Raw genomic sequence first — 16450 nt, 5'->3', positions numbered from 1 at the left:
GAAGTAAATGAAATGAACTGGATTCATCACCCATAAACGCCTGTCAGCTGCATCTCACATTATATAATAAACAAATAGGTGTTTTCTCTATGCCCTGCATGTTTTCCACAGTGGAATTAAAAGCTATACAATACCCAGTCTCCTTGTACAATGAAGCTCCTCGGTCTTGCTTTGCAAAGCTTTTACAAACCAAGCTAAACTGAGGTAACTACATCTACCTGCAGAAGGGCTTGATCCTGGAAGATGCTCTGCATTTCCCACCAGGATCATCAGGCACATATAGTTCAGCCAAATAATGCGCCAATACTGAATGCAAATTCAGCACTATGGGCTGGGCAGGATAGGTGCTGATGGAGCTGAACCTAAACACAGCCTGAGTAGAGAGTGCCAAATGCTCCTAGAGAAGAGGTGAGCTTGGCTAACCCCATCCTCTAAGCTACAGCAGCTAAATATAACATGTTCATGTGCTGTCACGGTGACTTTTATTTATTTGAACGGATGCACTGGCTATATGCAGCGTCCTTGAGCTGGATTCTGGCCTGAACTATTTTAAGAAACAATCCTGATTTTGTTGTCAGGGCTTTAAAAGTCTAAAATATGAATCAACACTCCTTTGCAAAGCCCAGCCCAGCCACTTGCTGATGTGGAATGGGGTGTATAGAGATGCATGGAGCTGGCAATCAGAAAGGTCATGTCTCCAATTACTGTTGTAATGATTGCTTTTTGCCAGATCGCTTACTTTTATTTAAAATCATCAGCATCAATACAGCGGCTCCAGGCTCTACCCCAGGCTCCATAGAAAGCTACCTTGCATTTTCTATGGTCTTTTGGGATGTGGTCCTTCCCAGCTCAACCCATTTTCATTTCTATTAAGCCAGGCAAGCTCAGTTACACTGGGTAGCTGTACATACACCCCAGGAAATTCATCTGCTTGGCTGAGGGATTTCCAATCTTTTGCCTCAGTGTCAATTGCCAGCAATTTCTTTCTTTTAAGGAGGTGCCAAGCAGTTTTTACAGACCTCATTAATTGCATGATGAAATTTCCAGTAGCACAAAAAAGGGTCCTGCAGACTTCTTGTAATAAGACTTCACTCCCCAGGAGTACGCTAAATAGACGATGAGTCCATTAGGGTACATGTGTGGGTTACAGGAATTAAATGCCCTCTGCATGTTATTTGTCTTTACTGCTTTTGCTGCTCAGTGAAGTGTCATGGAGAGATTGTTCCTCACTCAGTGTCTTCATCATAAAAATGATTTTTCTTCCCCCAACTCATCAAGCTTGGTGGGTAAGCTTCAGTGGTGGGTAAACTTCTTGATCGAGGAAGAATGTCTGATCTTGCTGGCTACAAGTGGGTGGAGGCAAAGAAGAGCTCACGGTGTCAACCTTGGGACAATCAGAGTCAGAGCATCTGGTTATAGAAGGTGCCGTGGTAGTCTGGGATGTCAGGAAATATCCATTGCTCAGTGGAGAAGGCTCCCATGTAAATATGTGGGACCTGGCAAGATAATTTAAATAGAGTAAATGAGTCTGGAGAAAAAAGCACAACTCACTCACTGTATGGTTTTATAGCAGTTAAACAAAGGTTGAATGTTTGAGACCAGACCCTTTAGCCTGTACAGACCTGCAGCAAATACTCAACCTTTTCCTTCCTTTTTTTTTTTCTTTCTTCCTTCTGTATCTTTAATAAAATGTTAAAGAGAATTTTTTTGTGGCTGTCATTGCTGTGGAACTGACATAGCTATAGCATTGCTATCTGAACCGACAGATATCTGCGCGATAGGAAGAAAAAAAAAAAGGAGACGAAAAAATAAGGCTTTGAAATATAAAGTATTAGGTAAGGCTTTCATTTTGACAAATTTCCTAATTCTCGTTCACATCAGCTGTCGAAGGTCTCGCACTTCTCAGGTTTACCAGACATGATCTCAGCACAGGCCTTGAGTGGGATCAGCGAATCTTCCCATCCAGACAAACCCAGTTTCTCTATAACTTTTGCTGCCTGTTATAACCACAGCTTATGCAACAGTCTGAGCTGGGCGTTGAGAATTTGGACAACTCAGAGCAGGCTTCTGTTTCCGTAGGGGTTTTGCCTGGAATTTGATAGTATTATTTTTCTGCAGGTTGAGATAAGTGTTCGCCTGCTTCTCTTGCTCTGCTGTTAGAGGGCTTGTACAGCTGACACTGCAGAGGTTCCTGATGCTGTAGAGATCAACTTTGCTTGTGCCTAAACCCAGCTGTTGTTAACCTGTTTGTGAATCTCTCTGTGAGTTTGCAGCGCATTTGGCTTCCATTCTTAACCTGGGTTCAACTGTTTTACAGCTGGGCTGATGAGCTGCTCGTAAGCTTCAGGGCACGGTTTCATCTGTTCTAAAGAGCAAAGCCCTTTCTGGCAGAGGCAGGGGACAGTTTTGGCAATGCACTGCTTAAAGCAGTAGCACAACTCTTGCCAAGTACAGTCCAGCCAGCCGGCCAGGTCTGTGCTTAACAACTGTTGCAAATGAGATTGTCATTTGGGCTAAATGCGAGTGTAAACAGCGGCGTGACATGACCAGCCTCCCAGGCACACGAACAGGGACAAAAACACCCCACTTCTCCTAATTGTTCATTCCAGACACGTCTTGCATTTTATTTTTATTATTTTATTTTAATAGGAAATGTCCGTTAAGAAGGAATGTAGAATCATTTAAAAATATAATCCTGGTCTGTTTTGAAGCCCTAGCCACTGTGGCAACCCAATACAGGCATTAAGCAGATGGGAGAGGGAAAAAGGAAAGTGAGATAAGAAACAAAATAATCAGCCAGGCAGGTGATATAGGAGGCCTACTCAACTCTCACGGCCACCTTATCAGACCCAGGCTGCCAACGTAGGGTTGCTCTTAGGGCTGATCCTGTTCAGCTGAGAATCCAGACAATCCATGGGGTTGTAAGGCGCATAAATACACAGAGAGAGCCTTTCAGTTTACCATCTCCAAGGGAGAAAGCCAGCTGAAGGACTGCTGACATGTCTCTGATCCTCGTGCATTTGTCTTGTTTATGATGAAAATGTGGTCTTTTATGCCCGATACGTATTTAGGGCACATCGAATCGTAGAACAGCCTAAGCTTGAAGGGACCTCAAAAGATCATCAGGAAGATCATCAGGTTGTGAGAAAAGGGAGCCAAGATGAGATTATCTAGCACCCCGTGCGATCTCATCTTGAAAACATCCAGTGATGGGGATTCTACCATGTCCCTTGGCAGGTTGTTCCAATGGTTTATTGTTCTCACTGTAAACAATTTATTTTGTACTTAAAGGCAAAACCTCTCCTGGTGCAGCTTGTACACAACTGCCCCTCGTCTTTTCTCATATGGCTCCTTGTGAAAAGAGAGCCTCCAACCTCTTTGTAGCCACCCCTTAAATACAGGAATACTGTGATGAGGTCCCCCCTGAGCTTTCTCTGCTCCAGGGTTAAAGGACATAACTCCTTCAGTCTTCCTCACAGGCCAGTTTCTCCAGCCCTTTGATCAACTCCTTTGGATGCCCTCTAGTCTGCATCTTTTTTGCATTGTAGGGGCCAAAACTGGACACAGTGCTCCAGATGCGTCCTGACAAACACTGCTCATGACAGGGGCACGATCACGTCCCTAACTCTGCCAGTAATGCCCCTGTGGATGTAGTCCAGGACCTGATTTGCCTTCGTCTGTTAGCTTTCATACAGTTCTTGCTTGCACACTCTTCCACCCTGCCCAGGTCCCTGTAAAATGGCTCTCCCTTCTGACCTGTCCACCTCACCACCCAGTTTACTGAGGGTTTTCATCTCTGAAACAACCCACAGAGGAATTTGCCTGTGACAGGTTGCCTTTGTAAATCAAGGCTGAAAGCAGAGGAGTAAAACTTACGAATGCCTGAGTGCTGGGGACAAAATCAAACATTGGGGCGTCACTTTGGGTAAGTAAAGTCAGGCACTGCTCTGTGTATTAGTGCTGAGATAACTGAGAAGCCTCAAAAGCCCTCTGTGAGCCAAGGAATACAAGTTACATTTCTGAATAACTCATTCTTTTGGGTCTTTTATGTGAAACAGTTCCCATTGTTTTACTGTATGTCAATTCTTTGCCAGGGATCTGAGGGAAAACAGGGTCCTCCAGGTATTAAAGGCTACGTAGGAGCACCGGTAAGTTATGTTTCTTATTACATTTTTGACATTCTGGAAACTATCCATTTTTTTTTTTTTCAGTATGTTCTGCCCACTTTTTTTTTTTTGTTTGTTTGAATTAAGCGATATAGTGTATATCCGACTATTTACCTGTGCTCTGTCTAAATAGTGACATTTTCTTGACTTCATTGAGTTTCTTGTGACTTCTTTAAATGAGAGCAGACCGTCACCTACTACAGAGCTGTCGGTAGAAATTACTTGATTACCAAGATAACAGCTGGGGATTTTGTGATGCTCCCACTGTAATGCAATTGCTTTGGTCTGTGTTGATGCACCATTTATATGGTGCTTGAAAACTTCATCATAACACCAAGCAAAACCACCAGCTCTCAGCTCTCAGCGAGTTTCCAATCATATTTTCAAAACTGTCAGGAAACAGCACTTTGGGCTCAGGGGACAGACCTGCCTTGAATGAACAGACAGCAATAACGAAATAAATCACATGCTGTCAAGTTAGCATCTCTGCCTTGTGGTCTCACCTTGGTGATTACAGAGGCAGCCTTAAAGCTGGTGTGGCAAAGGCTGATTGGATTTGCTGGGGTTTAATGACCCGGCTGTACATTGGTGTGCTTTAGTGGCATACCAGACGTGCTCATGCACCAAAAGATTTCCCTGTGCCAGCCAAGGTCTTGCTTTACAACTCACTACAGAGAGACCCAATGTGTTCAAAACAGCAGGGGTACTTTTGTCCAGGTGTGTACTGTTTCCCTGCATGGTCTAATGCTGAATTGTGTTAGTCCTGAAGAAGATGAAATGAATAGAGGGGTGGCCTTGCCTGCCCATGCCATAGATCCTTGCAATATTAATGAGATAAATGGACAAGGAGATGAGAATGCTTCCTTCCTACTCCTTGAGTCACCTTTTCATGTGAAAAGCAAAGCACCCACCTGTGGTGCACTGTAACCAAAGGTCCTGTCCATGTCTGTCATCAGACTGACATTTGGCTTGGGCTGCTGAGCAGGAACAAGGCTGTAATCATCTACGCAGTGTATACGAGGGCCCCGTGGTTATTAGTGCATTAAAGGAGTCATATTGTAAACCTCTTCCCATCTGCTTTTTGGAAGCAGTGGGGTTATTGCTTTGCAGTGTGGGAAGCTGTGCAGGCTCATTTTAGGTCATTAGAGATAGACAGGGCTGCAAAAAGTTTGCTCACAGTCAACCATGGCATGAAAGATGAAGCTCTTACTAATTATCTGTGTCATCCTATGGACCAAGTAAGTCCAGACATGTAGCTCTCATCAGCTCAAAGTTAAGTCTTCAGCACAGTGTAAAGTAAACTAAAGTTGAAATATAAATGGATTACAAGAAGTGTTTCAAACTTCAGCAGTTTTGGAGAGATCACTACTGACTGAGCATATTTGTCTGCCTGTGGCCATTAGTCGATTGCTCAGTTGGTACAATAAAGGTAAAATACACGGTGCTTCCTGTGCTGAGGGGGGCTGAAATCCATTCCTGCCCATTTTGTTGATCGCCTGTGTTAGCATTGCTGTCTTTCATCAAACCCAGCTCCAGCAAATGGTTCTGGTGTACCGGGGAGAAGATGAATTTTGCTGTCCAGATGAACTCTAGCACTGGATTCACACAGCAAAAATGCGCTTGGGCCTCCAGGACAGGGATTATTTAACATTTGCCAATTCTCAGAGGTACCTGCTGTCTGTCTAGCTACTTCATCCAAAACCACCAGGAATGGGTATTCTCGCTTGTTTATGCGATAGGTTTTTCCATCAGCATCGTCCTCTACTCAAGTTCTCATTGTTTATGAGCCACATGAAAAATGCGGAGCAGTGGGTGGCTTCTAGACCATCTGCAGCTGCGGTGTGTTCCCTGTCCCTCCTCACTGCTGCTGGCAGGAGGGTCGTGTGTCTGGGAACAATATAATATTACAGACAATCTTGGGTCCACGGGTCATCCCTGCTCTGTGAGTCTGTTTAGACCACGCTTGTGGCCAACTTGGAGTACTGGCAACGAGATAAACGTCCTTGAGGTTCACTTAAATAGATTATGCAGACGTGCGGTGATTTGGTGACTAATTAGAGGAGGTAGCTATGCCTCTTCTTGGACTGAGTTCTGTAATCTCTTTTTTCCTTTTCTTTTTAGGGTCTACAAGGAGAAAGAGGAGAAAAGGGAACACGAGGAGACAAGGTATTCCTGCTGCATGCTAGGAAAAGCCAGGCTGCTCTTTGCCTTTTTCCTTTAAACCACCAGCTTTGAAGGGTGATGTTGGAGAATTTTCTCACTGCTCTGCACCTCCTGGTGCTGTCCATGAGTGACCTCCCATGGGAGTGCAGGAGGGGTTTACGGATCTCTGCTGTCTCCTAAGCCCACATTTAAGTCTAGGAGGAGAGGAAAGAGAGGAGGGATGGGGTGCTCGGATGCCACTGGGGAGAGCTAGTGGGGCGTCTGCACTGTATGCACCACCTGTGAGCCCTGAACAACCATTGATTGCTGCTGACCAAGTTTTCATCCAGCATTTCCCTGTCTTGGTGTAGTTGCTGTGATGATCCAACATTTCTGTTTTCTCCCATCACTGTAAGCTCAGTTTTTAAAGAGTACAACGTGGTTTCTCTATTAAAACCTTCATCCAACTGGTGATGCTGATGCTCCCCAGTTTCCTGCTCTCTCCTGTCTGGGAACAGTTTTTTTTACGCAGCACAGGACTCTCTGGGATTTGAACCACCTTTATGGTTCAGTGAAGAGGCCAAGTGCTTATTATAGCCTGAGTACGAATTTAAAAGGAGAGCTGGGCAAACACAAAGCCCTTCATTATTTCAGTCTGCTTGTTGCGTTTGGAGAGATCTCAGATGTGCCCACACTTCTGTTGCAGAGCTGTCAGCTGGTGCTGAAGGCTTCTCAGAAATGCCTGCAAAAATGCATTTTGCTGCCTCTGCCAGGAGAAAAGGGTGCTGACAGTGTCCTGCCCTGGGAAGTGGTGGGATGTGTGCTGTAGCCAGGCTCTCAGCCCAACCGAAGTTCTCCATTTTCTCCTGCAGGCAAAGCAGAGCCTTTCTTGCCAGCTCTAGGTGGTTTGCAGCCCCGTGCAGTGGCCCGTCTTGCTCGGGTCTCAAATTGGCCCTGAAACAGGAATATCTCAGTGCCTTTCTGACAGCTTTTCCTGTGTTCAATCTGCCTTTAAGTGATATCTGGCCACGAGTGTTTGCGCAAAGGAGGGAGTTAATAGCTTGCCAACTCGTCCTTGTTCGCATTTCTCACTCTCCATCTCCTCCTGGAGAAGGAACATGGAGATTTAGACCTAGCTTGAGCCTGGCAGGACAAATGATTAACAGGCCCTTAGCGTGAGATACTGCATTTTGCTTCCCTGTGTGTTAGGGTGTCTGTTCCCACCATCCATTTTGTTGTTTAGTTCGAAGTAGCCATGGCTGGGTTTCGTATTACCTCTTCTCACCGTTGCGACCAGAGCAAGAAGCTGGATCTTGCTTTATCTTCATCATTCTTTTGCCTCGGCCCCTTGCAGGACTGGTGTGTTGTGTCTAGCCAGTGCTTCCGCTGCTTTTCCGGAGGTGAGGTTGTCTAATCTGCTGGAATATTTGGCTCCCGGAAGAAAGTCTGTCTTTCTGACATCACCGTGATGGGAGAGAGAGCTGGAGCAGTGTGTGGGCTGGTGGCTGACTAAGCTAAAGATTAAAGTGCAAAAGGAATGAAATAGGTTTTGTTCCATTATAAGAATATGAACAATTAGAGCTCCCTTTTATTTCCTTTTTTTTTTTCCTCTTCTTTTCTTCTATTATTTTTTTCCTGAAGCAGATAGATCTCTGCTACAACAATTGTGCTTTGATTTTTCCCAACTTTAATGCTGTTCTCAGAGCATCCACTGCTGCTGCTTTACCTTCCACAAGCCGGGACTACTGTGAACACAGTGGGCGTTAGTGTGGCGGGCCAAATATTTCCTTGTCTGCTTTTCAGTTTGTAATTTGAATACTGACACCTACGCCACCCGTGCTTCTTCTCTGCCTGAGGAGAAGAGTGTTTATTGTACCAGACAAGAGTGTTAGCCCATGTACTGAGCACTGGTCTATTCAGTCTGTACCACGGTATGACAAAAGTCCTAATATCCTGGTATAATATCTTGCTGTTATGTTCTTATATCTTGCAACCTCTGATGAAAATACTGAGGTTTTATAGTGAGGATCCCAAATCCGGTATTATCAGTTACATCTGTCCTTTAGAAGACCCATTGGATAATGTGAGTGGTATCTCATCCTTTTGTGTCTGGTGGGCTCACTGTAGACTTCTGTACAATTCAATTTTCACCAAATCAGTGTACGCTGATGTATAAATTTTCTTCAGCAGGAGAAGGAAAGGGAGTCTTGAAGTGAAAATTTGAGAATAAATCTTTTATTGGGCTTTTTCTTTCTTTGAAGAAAAAAAATACTGTCTCTAAATGGCCTTTTTCAAAGAATGAAAAAAATAACCTAAGAAAGAAATTTATAATAACAGATTTTTTCTGAAGATACAATTGAAAGCAGAATTCTCTGGAACATTTTCAAACATCTCTAGTGCATGCATTTGTATAAATAATACATTTGCCTTTCCCAGCTGCCATTACTAGCAGTAAGAATATTGACTCTTTTTTATTTTGGCAGCTAAATGAGCGTGTGTGAAGTACTTGTGGCTGCAGCGTATTGATGCTAACAAATTCTCTTGAGAATGTAGTGCTCATTTTGTCAGCAACCCACCAGACTGTCACTGGAAGTCTCAAATCCAGGATACTCATAGCTTGGTTACACAGTGCAAATGTTTTATGAATGTGGAAGCTGTTGCCCCAGCAGTGAGTAGATCTGGGTGCCTGACACTGCTTTGCAGCTGCTTTTTGTAGGGTGTAGGTCTCTCTAATTTCGCTCCTTGGATGCATCTTTTCGAAATAACTTTTCTGTTACGAGACCGACTGCCTTTCTAAAGGGAGGAAAGAAATGAAATGATTTGCAAATCCATTGCTGAATGCTGAATTAAGGCAGTTTTCAAAAGGAGCTAATTAAATCCAGTGCTGTAAGTGTAGGTTTGCGTACAAAAACTGAGATCTATCAGGGATACTGTGGGATATTAATCAGAACTAAAAAGTCTGAAATTAAAACAAATAGAGTAAAGCTAATATTTTGCTGTCACTCCTTGTGCTTGCAGAATTTGTTCACGTACACTTACGTTAGCAGTAGCAGTGTGTGTATGTATTTGGTTATTTGAATTCAGCACTGTGGAGGCGCCAAGCAAAATCAGTGTTCCATTCTGCAGAGATTTAAGCACTTACAGAGCGAGAGAAAGTCCCCATTCAAAGAGTTTTAAAATACACTGGCTGCATGGGCAAGGGCCACAATCTGTAAGGAAAAAAGTAAGTTTGGCGGGATTGATCTAGTCATCATTTCTGTCAAGGACCTGGTTTATAAAATATGAAATATGCTCATTAAGTTCGAATGTGTAAGTACAATGGAGGTCAGGATCGGAATTCGAGATGGTCTTGTAAATGTAATCCTCCCAATGCAGAATATGACATTGAGAAGCAAGTACAGGATGCTGCATACACAACTAATTGTGCACTGCTGCAGATTAGGATCTTGGAATCACAGAATGGTTTGTGTTGGAAGGGACCCTAAAGATCATCTAAATCCAGCCCTCCCTGCCACGAGCAGGGACATCATTGGGAACTGATTAAGGAGCTGTCCTGAAAAAGGTGGTTTGGGCTAAAGCAAACATTATCCTGGGATTTAAACAGAAGAATATAAATAAAGCATGAAATAATCTTTCTTCTCAGAGTTAGCCTCAGCTGCATCCAGCTTCAGGCATCTATTTACAGTCAAGATGTGGAAAAACTGAATACTGCCCAAATAAGAGCAATAAAAATGATAAGAGGTCAGGAAAATACACCCGTTAAGAAAAGTTGAAAGTACCGAGGTTGTTTAGTCTGGAGTTTGAAGTTTGAAGGGGGAGTTTTGTAAGACTTCAGATACATAAGAGGCTGTTGTAAGGATGACGGGAGCAATCTGTTTTCTGTGTCTGGAGGGATGAGGAAAGACATACTATTTTGAAACGGTAGTGAGAAAAAAGTCAGGTTTAGACACGGGGGGAAAACGTATCTGCAGGTGTTAAAAGTAAAGTGGTGGAATAGGTTGCCTGTGGACTTTGGGGACTGTCCATCTCTGAAGACATATAAGAATGGATTAATTGATCCCCCAGGTTAAAGAAAGCAAAGGTGAAATATCAAACATTTTTCTTAACTGGGTAAAAACGACCGGTTCCTGGACTGTAGGCTCATTATTTTTGTAAGAGCTATTACAGATCGATGTTCTCCTGCTTTGCATGAACCTGGGTCAGAAGGCAGAGGAAGGATGCCCAAGTAGAAAGCTGGCACACAACCGCTTCTCAGAATTCACCTCCCAGTTACCTAATGCTAAGTTTTCTAGCTAGATAAGTGCCAGAAATTAGCAAGGTTAGAGGGCACAGAAGTTTCATACTGACTACACCGTCTTGTTCACCTTCTTGTTTCTGGATGCTCCCAGCAACTTTTCTGAGTACACATATGTATTTTCTCTACTGGGCTGGCTTGAATTATTCTTCTTTCGTCTTTATGCTTGGAAAGAATAACATGGACATCTCTTGTATAACGCTAACCCAAACGTCACAGATGTGTTATAGTGATTCTTTCTCGTCCTTCTCCAGGGAAAACGAGGCCTAGATGGACTCCCAGGAAAGCCAGGTGTGGAGGGGAATCAGGTATGTGGCAAATACTCAGAATCTGGAGGCTTTTCTTTGGAGTGAGTGAAAGTTTCTTTAAATTTGGAACTTATCTTGGACTGCTGCTGAGTCATGGCAGGACCCATTGCATCAGCAGTTTTCAGAATGCTTATTCTAAGGCTCTGTGTTGGCTGTTTTCTTTTTCTTTTTTTTTTCTTTTTCTTTTTCTTTTCTCCTTTTTTTTTAAATAATAATAAAAAAGTAATGCAATATCCACTTAAAAGTAATGCCAATCCTTTAAACATGATAGGTTAGAAGCTTGTCTGAATTTTTATTAAAGACATAAGGAAGCACACATAAAAATTTAGCTGTTTGATCCTGACTTTTATAAAGTGCGTTTTTTTCCACCCACAACATGAAAGGAAGAGAACTAGGTTTAATATGTTTGGTTTGTTTTCAACAGAAAAACTATAGCTTGGAACTATTTACATTTTTAAGACAAGACGAAACCAGAAAGATATTCTATAAAAACAGTGCACTTCTGCTGATTAGATAGATAACACTTTGTCTGTATCTAAAACTATCTATAGATCCCACAAGACTTGTTTTCATTACTCAGTGTACTGTCCCTAATGAGAACCATCCTTTACTACCAAGGATCTTCTGGTCTAAATAGCAAAGGATAGAGTAAGAAACAGAGACAAGTGATGCGATTTGCCAAAAGTCATGCAACTAATAGTTACCACCCTTGAGCCTGAAGCCTCCAGGCTGCTATGTCTGCATCCTATCCCCTAGCCCTCGCTGTTTCCCTCTATGGAAAGGATTGTTTTGAGGCATGATTTTGCATTTGCAGAGGTGGAGAAACTGCCCAACTGCCTCGCTTTCACTCTTTTGGCAGAGTTTCAATTTGGTGTGGTTGATTTGGGAAGTCATTTTGTTTCCATATCAGACATCTTTTGTATTTGGATGGCAAGGTATAGTGTCATAAGCAATTGTAGTCTTTGTTAAACTGCACCTTCCTTTTCCGTGAGTTGATAGAGATTATTTCACTTTTTTTTTTTTTTCTATTTCTCTGTGGGAGATTTGATTGTTAATCATCACTTTCTCTCTGCTCTGTTCCTCAGCCATGGTTTATCCTATGCCGTGAAATATTTCTCTGGTTAGTGTTTATCACTATCCTTATAAGATGGAAATGTTTCCCAGTGTTAGATGCGGCACTGGCATCTCAATGAACTATGTTCACCGTGCCCATTGCATTGTTTACAGGACTGGTTTGTACTTGCAGCAAAAGTGGATGAAATGAGGAATTGCAGAGGGATGTGAAGGTGGATGCTGATTGTTTGCTACTTCTAAGGAACAATTTCTCCAAGTGACACCCTATTACAGAAGTTGGGTTATTCTGAAGTTTTTCTGCCTTTTTCATGTCTAGACACTTAGCAGTGGGCAAATCTTCACGCCTGAATTTTATCCTAAATTTTGTGTTTGACGCTGATTTACTTCCTGAACTGCAATCCTTCTGAACCAGCTGAAATTGGAAAATTGGATTGCTGTTATCGTGCCTGCTGTGGCATCTCCGTCCTTATTCCCTTTCCTGTCTACATGGTAGAGCCAAAGCAGCCTTGTGTGTAGTATTAGCTATCGCAGTGCAATGAGACATAGCTGTTTGGACTGTTGATACCCAAACCTGCAACCTTCTGTTTCTCCTGTACTTTAAAGGGCATTGCAAATGATGACCTGGAATAAGTAAAACAAAGGTAAAAGTTTACAAAGTATGTAAAACTCTCTGTTTTTTTTTTTCTTTTTTACAGGGCCCTGCTGGCAGCCCAGGCCCTCCAGGTGCCAGTGGGACCAAAGGAGAAAAGGTGAGTTGGGATGAGATGCACAGGAGGGGTTCAGAGACATTTCTTATTTTCTCCTAGAACCCCCAGTGCTGGAAATATCATGGCTCTTGACTTATTATTTCTCTTATTTATGTTTTTGTGAATATATAAATGTTTATCTTTCCTGATGTTGCTTCAGTCTGAAATGAGCAAAAGTGAAAGGTAAAACAGGTCTGGTTATAGCTCCTCTACCTAGTTTAACCCTCTTTGTGGAAGTAGAAAGAAGTAGAGAGTAGTTTGGCCCTAGAAGTCTTCCTCAGTTACAAAAGGTGAGTAGAAACGTCAACGTGTTTGTGTAGAGGCTGGTTTTGTGACCCAGGAGATGTAGAATTGACTCATAAAGTGCCAATCAGATGAGACCAGTCCTTTTACCTGCATTATAATTATTAATTGCTCTCAGCAGCAATTTCAACCTTGTTATTTTGCAGATTTATTAGAGTTTCCAGGACAGCCCTTTTCCAGGTTGACATTGTGGTTTTGATATTTCCTATCTAGTTCTTTAACATGAATAGAAAGTTGTGTCCCGTTCTAGATTTTCTTTCTCCTTTTCTCGTCCAAGCAGTAAACCTTATCCAAGATGGCAGAGATCAGAAGCAAATGTTATTACTTTCCCAATCAGATTGAAAAGATATAGGTGAGATTTCAGAAGCATCTACAATCAGGGCATATCCATGGACATGATAACAGATAGCAATATCTTTGTGCTCCAGGATGCTGAAGCAGAGAACAATCTTGACTTCATAACACTTCATCCATCTCTCTCTAGTAGCTGCATCTAGCCCTTCCAGAAAATGTTTAGCTCCTTGCTCCATAACTTTCAGTGTGGATGACATGTGTCTCTTCAGTCCTTCTGACATAGTATGGACTCTCTTTGGAATAAATAACAAATAGTAATCAAGAGGAAAGAGAATGAAAGGTATGCTGGGTCACTCAGAGACCTACAAGAGTAATGAAGAAATAGAGTATGAAAGGAAACTGTATGATAATTTTTGCATTGGTCTGTACCTGAAGTAAAAGAGACACCTTCTGGAGGCTTAGTCATAAAGCATAGTAAATACGGGACACCACTGGAGACACATTGCTGGAATAAATGGATAGCCTAGGTGGCAGTAAATCATGTAGAGTGGATCATGCAGAGTAGCATCCTAGTGTCCTGCAAACACTTACAGCATCATTCTACTCTGTAAGAATGACTTGGGGAATTTGGCACCATTTTAAGTCAGTAAATATCATTGGAGTCAGTGTGTAACATCACGGTGGCACAGAAGACAAGCAGTTCCTGCATATGTTCATTTGTAGGGTAGAAAGGACATGAGTTAATTGGGATTGCATATTCATATCTATCAATTATAGGTTGGTATAGAAAATAAGAATGTACAACAGCAGTTGGAAAACATGTTGGGAAGTTTGCTTTTGTTCTGTGTTATGTAGTGTGTTATGCTGTGTTTTGTGTTATGTTTTTTATTTTTTTATTTATTTTTTTTTTTTATTTTTAATTTCTGTTGTATTTCCCTGCAGGGTGAACCAGGGCTCCCAGGATTGCCAGGCTCTTCAGTAAGATTTATTTTTTTTTCAAACATTATAAGCTTTATTGTGTGAAAATAGAATATGGAAGCTGGGGACTCGAGAACTTTATTAAATGTTCTTAAATAGATTTGAAAAAAAAAAAAAAGTGAAGTTTAAACCAGTAAAGATTTCTGAAGAAGGACCACGATAAATTCCAGTGAGGAGATGTGCTGCCACAATTTTGGGAGATATTGTAATGTCAAGGTTAGGACTTGAAGAGACAATGAAACATTACCTCAGGTAAATCAGAGAAATGCTTTGACATGACTTTGTGGGTTCCGGGACAGCTGTTGAGCCAATGCCAAGAAAAATGGTAAAAGACAAACCAAGAAAATCGGAGAGAGGGGGCTGATCTTTTGCATGGTGCTACCTTTACACGTCTTTAAGCATCCCTTTCCCTACAGTGGTGCCTTCAGGGGCACAAGGATGTCTAGAGGTCATCTCCAAGTGAATGAAGAAAAAAGGTTTACTAAATATGCAGAAGAGAGGTCTAAAACTGATTTCTGCAGGGGCTGGTAACAAAGCAGTTAGAGCATACCCCTTTTACTTTCCAAAAAAATGGATTAAAATAAGAAAACAACACTCTTGGACTATTGGTGGAATGCATTAAGGAAGTTACTGAGACCAGTAGTACTGAATATAAAGCTGTGCCAAAGAAGGACTGGGTGCTAAAGATAAGAATTAAAAGCTCCCTGGACATAACAGGAAAAGTAGTGAGCAGTTTCCTCAGCTAGAAAGTGGTAGAAACCAAAGGAGGGAGGGAGAAAGACATCTGGGGGGGGAAAAAAAAAAAAAAGAGAGAATAACAACTGTATGGGAAGGAGCCTCTTACTATTCTGCTTAAATGGGAAATTACTGATGTGACGGTAGTTGCCAAGAGATTTTGAAAGATGTACATGAAACCTGAAAATGAGCACTGCCTTGTCCCAGTGCCCACTGAAGTTCCAGGAGGTGGGTGCAGAGGGCTGAGAAAACTGACAGCTGTCAGTCACAGCCCCAATGGTTGCATCAAGGAGAACTTACGAACTTATTTATACTGGCAAGATAATGAATGATGTTCTTACTGTTTATACAGCCTCACGAATCCCTTCACAGGGAACTGAGTGAGCAAACCCTGACAGTCTGAGCTTCTTAAATAGAAAATATCCCCCAGCCTGCAACAGGATTCGAGGAGCTGTCGCAGTTACGGTGTACCTTGAGGAAAAGGCGAGGAGAGAAAAATACACTGGGTGGGACAGTCACACCCCAGCACCTCCTGTGGTGTCTTTTTCTCTTTTTTTCCCTCTGTAACTTTGCATTTTTATTGCAGGTACACACTGAAGGCTTAAAAGGCGAGCAAGTAAGAGAGATTCAATATCTGCGCTTCTGCTGCAAGGATGCTCTTACGTATTTTAACTGCCTGCTAGATTAGATTTTGCTTTAGAAGGATATTTCAAAATTAAGGTGGATAAAAGCAATGTCAGGACATCAAGAAACAAGTTAACATACTTACAGCGGGGAAAATAAACAGGAGAGGGAAAAGGGTAACATCCTTTTAAAGTGCAATGAATTTAACATGAGTGACAAGTGTAAATTGGAAGGAGTCAGCTATGCAATTCTTTACATCCTGGAAAGTGTTAAATTAAAAGTTAAACTGTGTCCGAGTGTTATGCTGAGTTTCTCTCTGAACCTGGGCACTCAAACAGGGAAAAGACACCAATTTCTTCAGTCAATTTTCCTACATATATTTATTTTTTTACTTTGTGTTGTTATGTGTATAGGTTGTATTTTACTCCTATTTCATGTAATTATATGCAGCATGCATACAATACTTCAAAGCCCTTCACAGCTGTGCTGGCTCTGGGGAAAATGCTGCGGAAGCTACTTTTGCAGGAATTGCTTTTCTCCACCGCTGAACCCCAGCCCACAGTGTTTTCCTGGAATATCCAGGATAGCCCAGGGTCTGTGGCAGAGTTACTACCTTTATTAACTGAGAGCCAGTTACGGATAAATGCTGCCTAAGTGTGGGTGGATCAGTCTGCGTGCAGTCTAATGAGTGCTGATAATTCAAGTAACTCCGGGGTGAAGGAGAAAACCAGCTGGTCTCTGCACTGTTTTTTTTGGGACCTATGAGGAAAGGGGCGGTGTAGGTCC

The 16450-nt window shown here is 42.2% G+C and overlaps 1 protein-coding gene across 2 annotated transcripts in view; it reads left to right on the top strand.

Annotated features, from left to right (window-relative positions):
* COL22A1 (collagen type XXII alpha 1 chain) overlaps positions 1-16450 on the top strand; it is a 233608-nt gene that overhangs the window by 129322 nt on the left and 87836 nt on the right. For both annotated transcript variants that reach the window (XM_066990776.1, XM_066990778.1), the window contains 6 exons: positions 4095-4148; positions 6288-6332; positions 10857-10910; positions 12680-12733; positions 14270-14305; positions 15627-15656. In XM_066990776.1, the coding sequence (XP_066846877.1) occupies positions 4095-4148; positions 6288-6332; positions 10857-10910; positions 12680-12733; positions 14270-14305; positions 15627-15656 (273 nt within the window). The remainder of the gene's footprint in view (positions 1-4094; positions 4149-6287; positions 6333-10856; positions 10911-12679; positions 12734-14269; positions 14306-15626; positions 15657-16450) is intronic.

Source organism: Anser cygnoides, chromosome 2 (assembly GCF_040182565.1).
Source record: "Anser cygnoides isolate HZ-2024a breed goose chromosome 2, Taihu_goose_T2T_genome, whole genome shotgun sequence".
In the NCBI taxonomy this organism is placed as follows: domain Eukaryota; kingdom Metazoa; phylum Chordata; class Aves; order Anseriformes; family Anatidae; genus Anser; species Anser cygnoides.
This window is presented reverse-complemented; position numbering and strand designations above follow the sequence as displayed.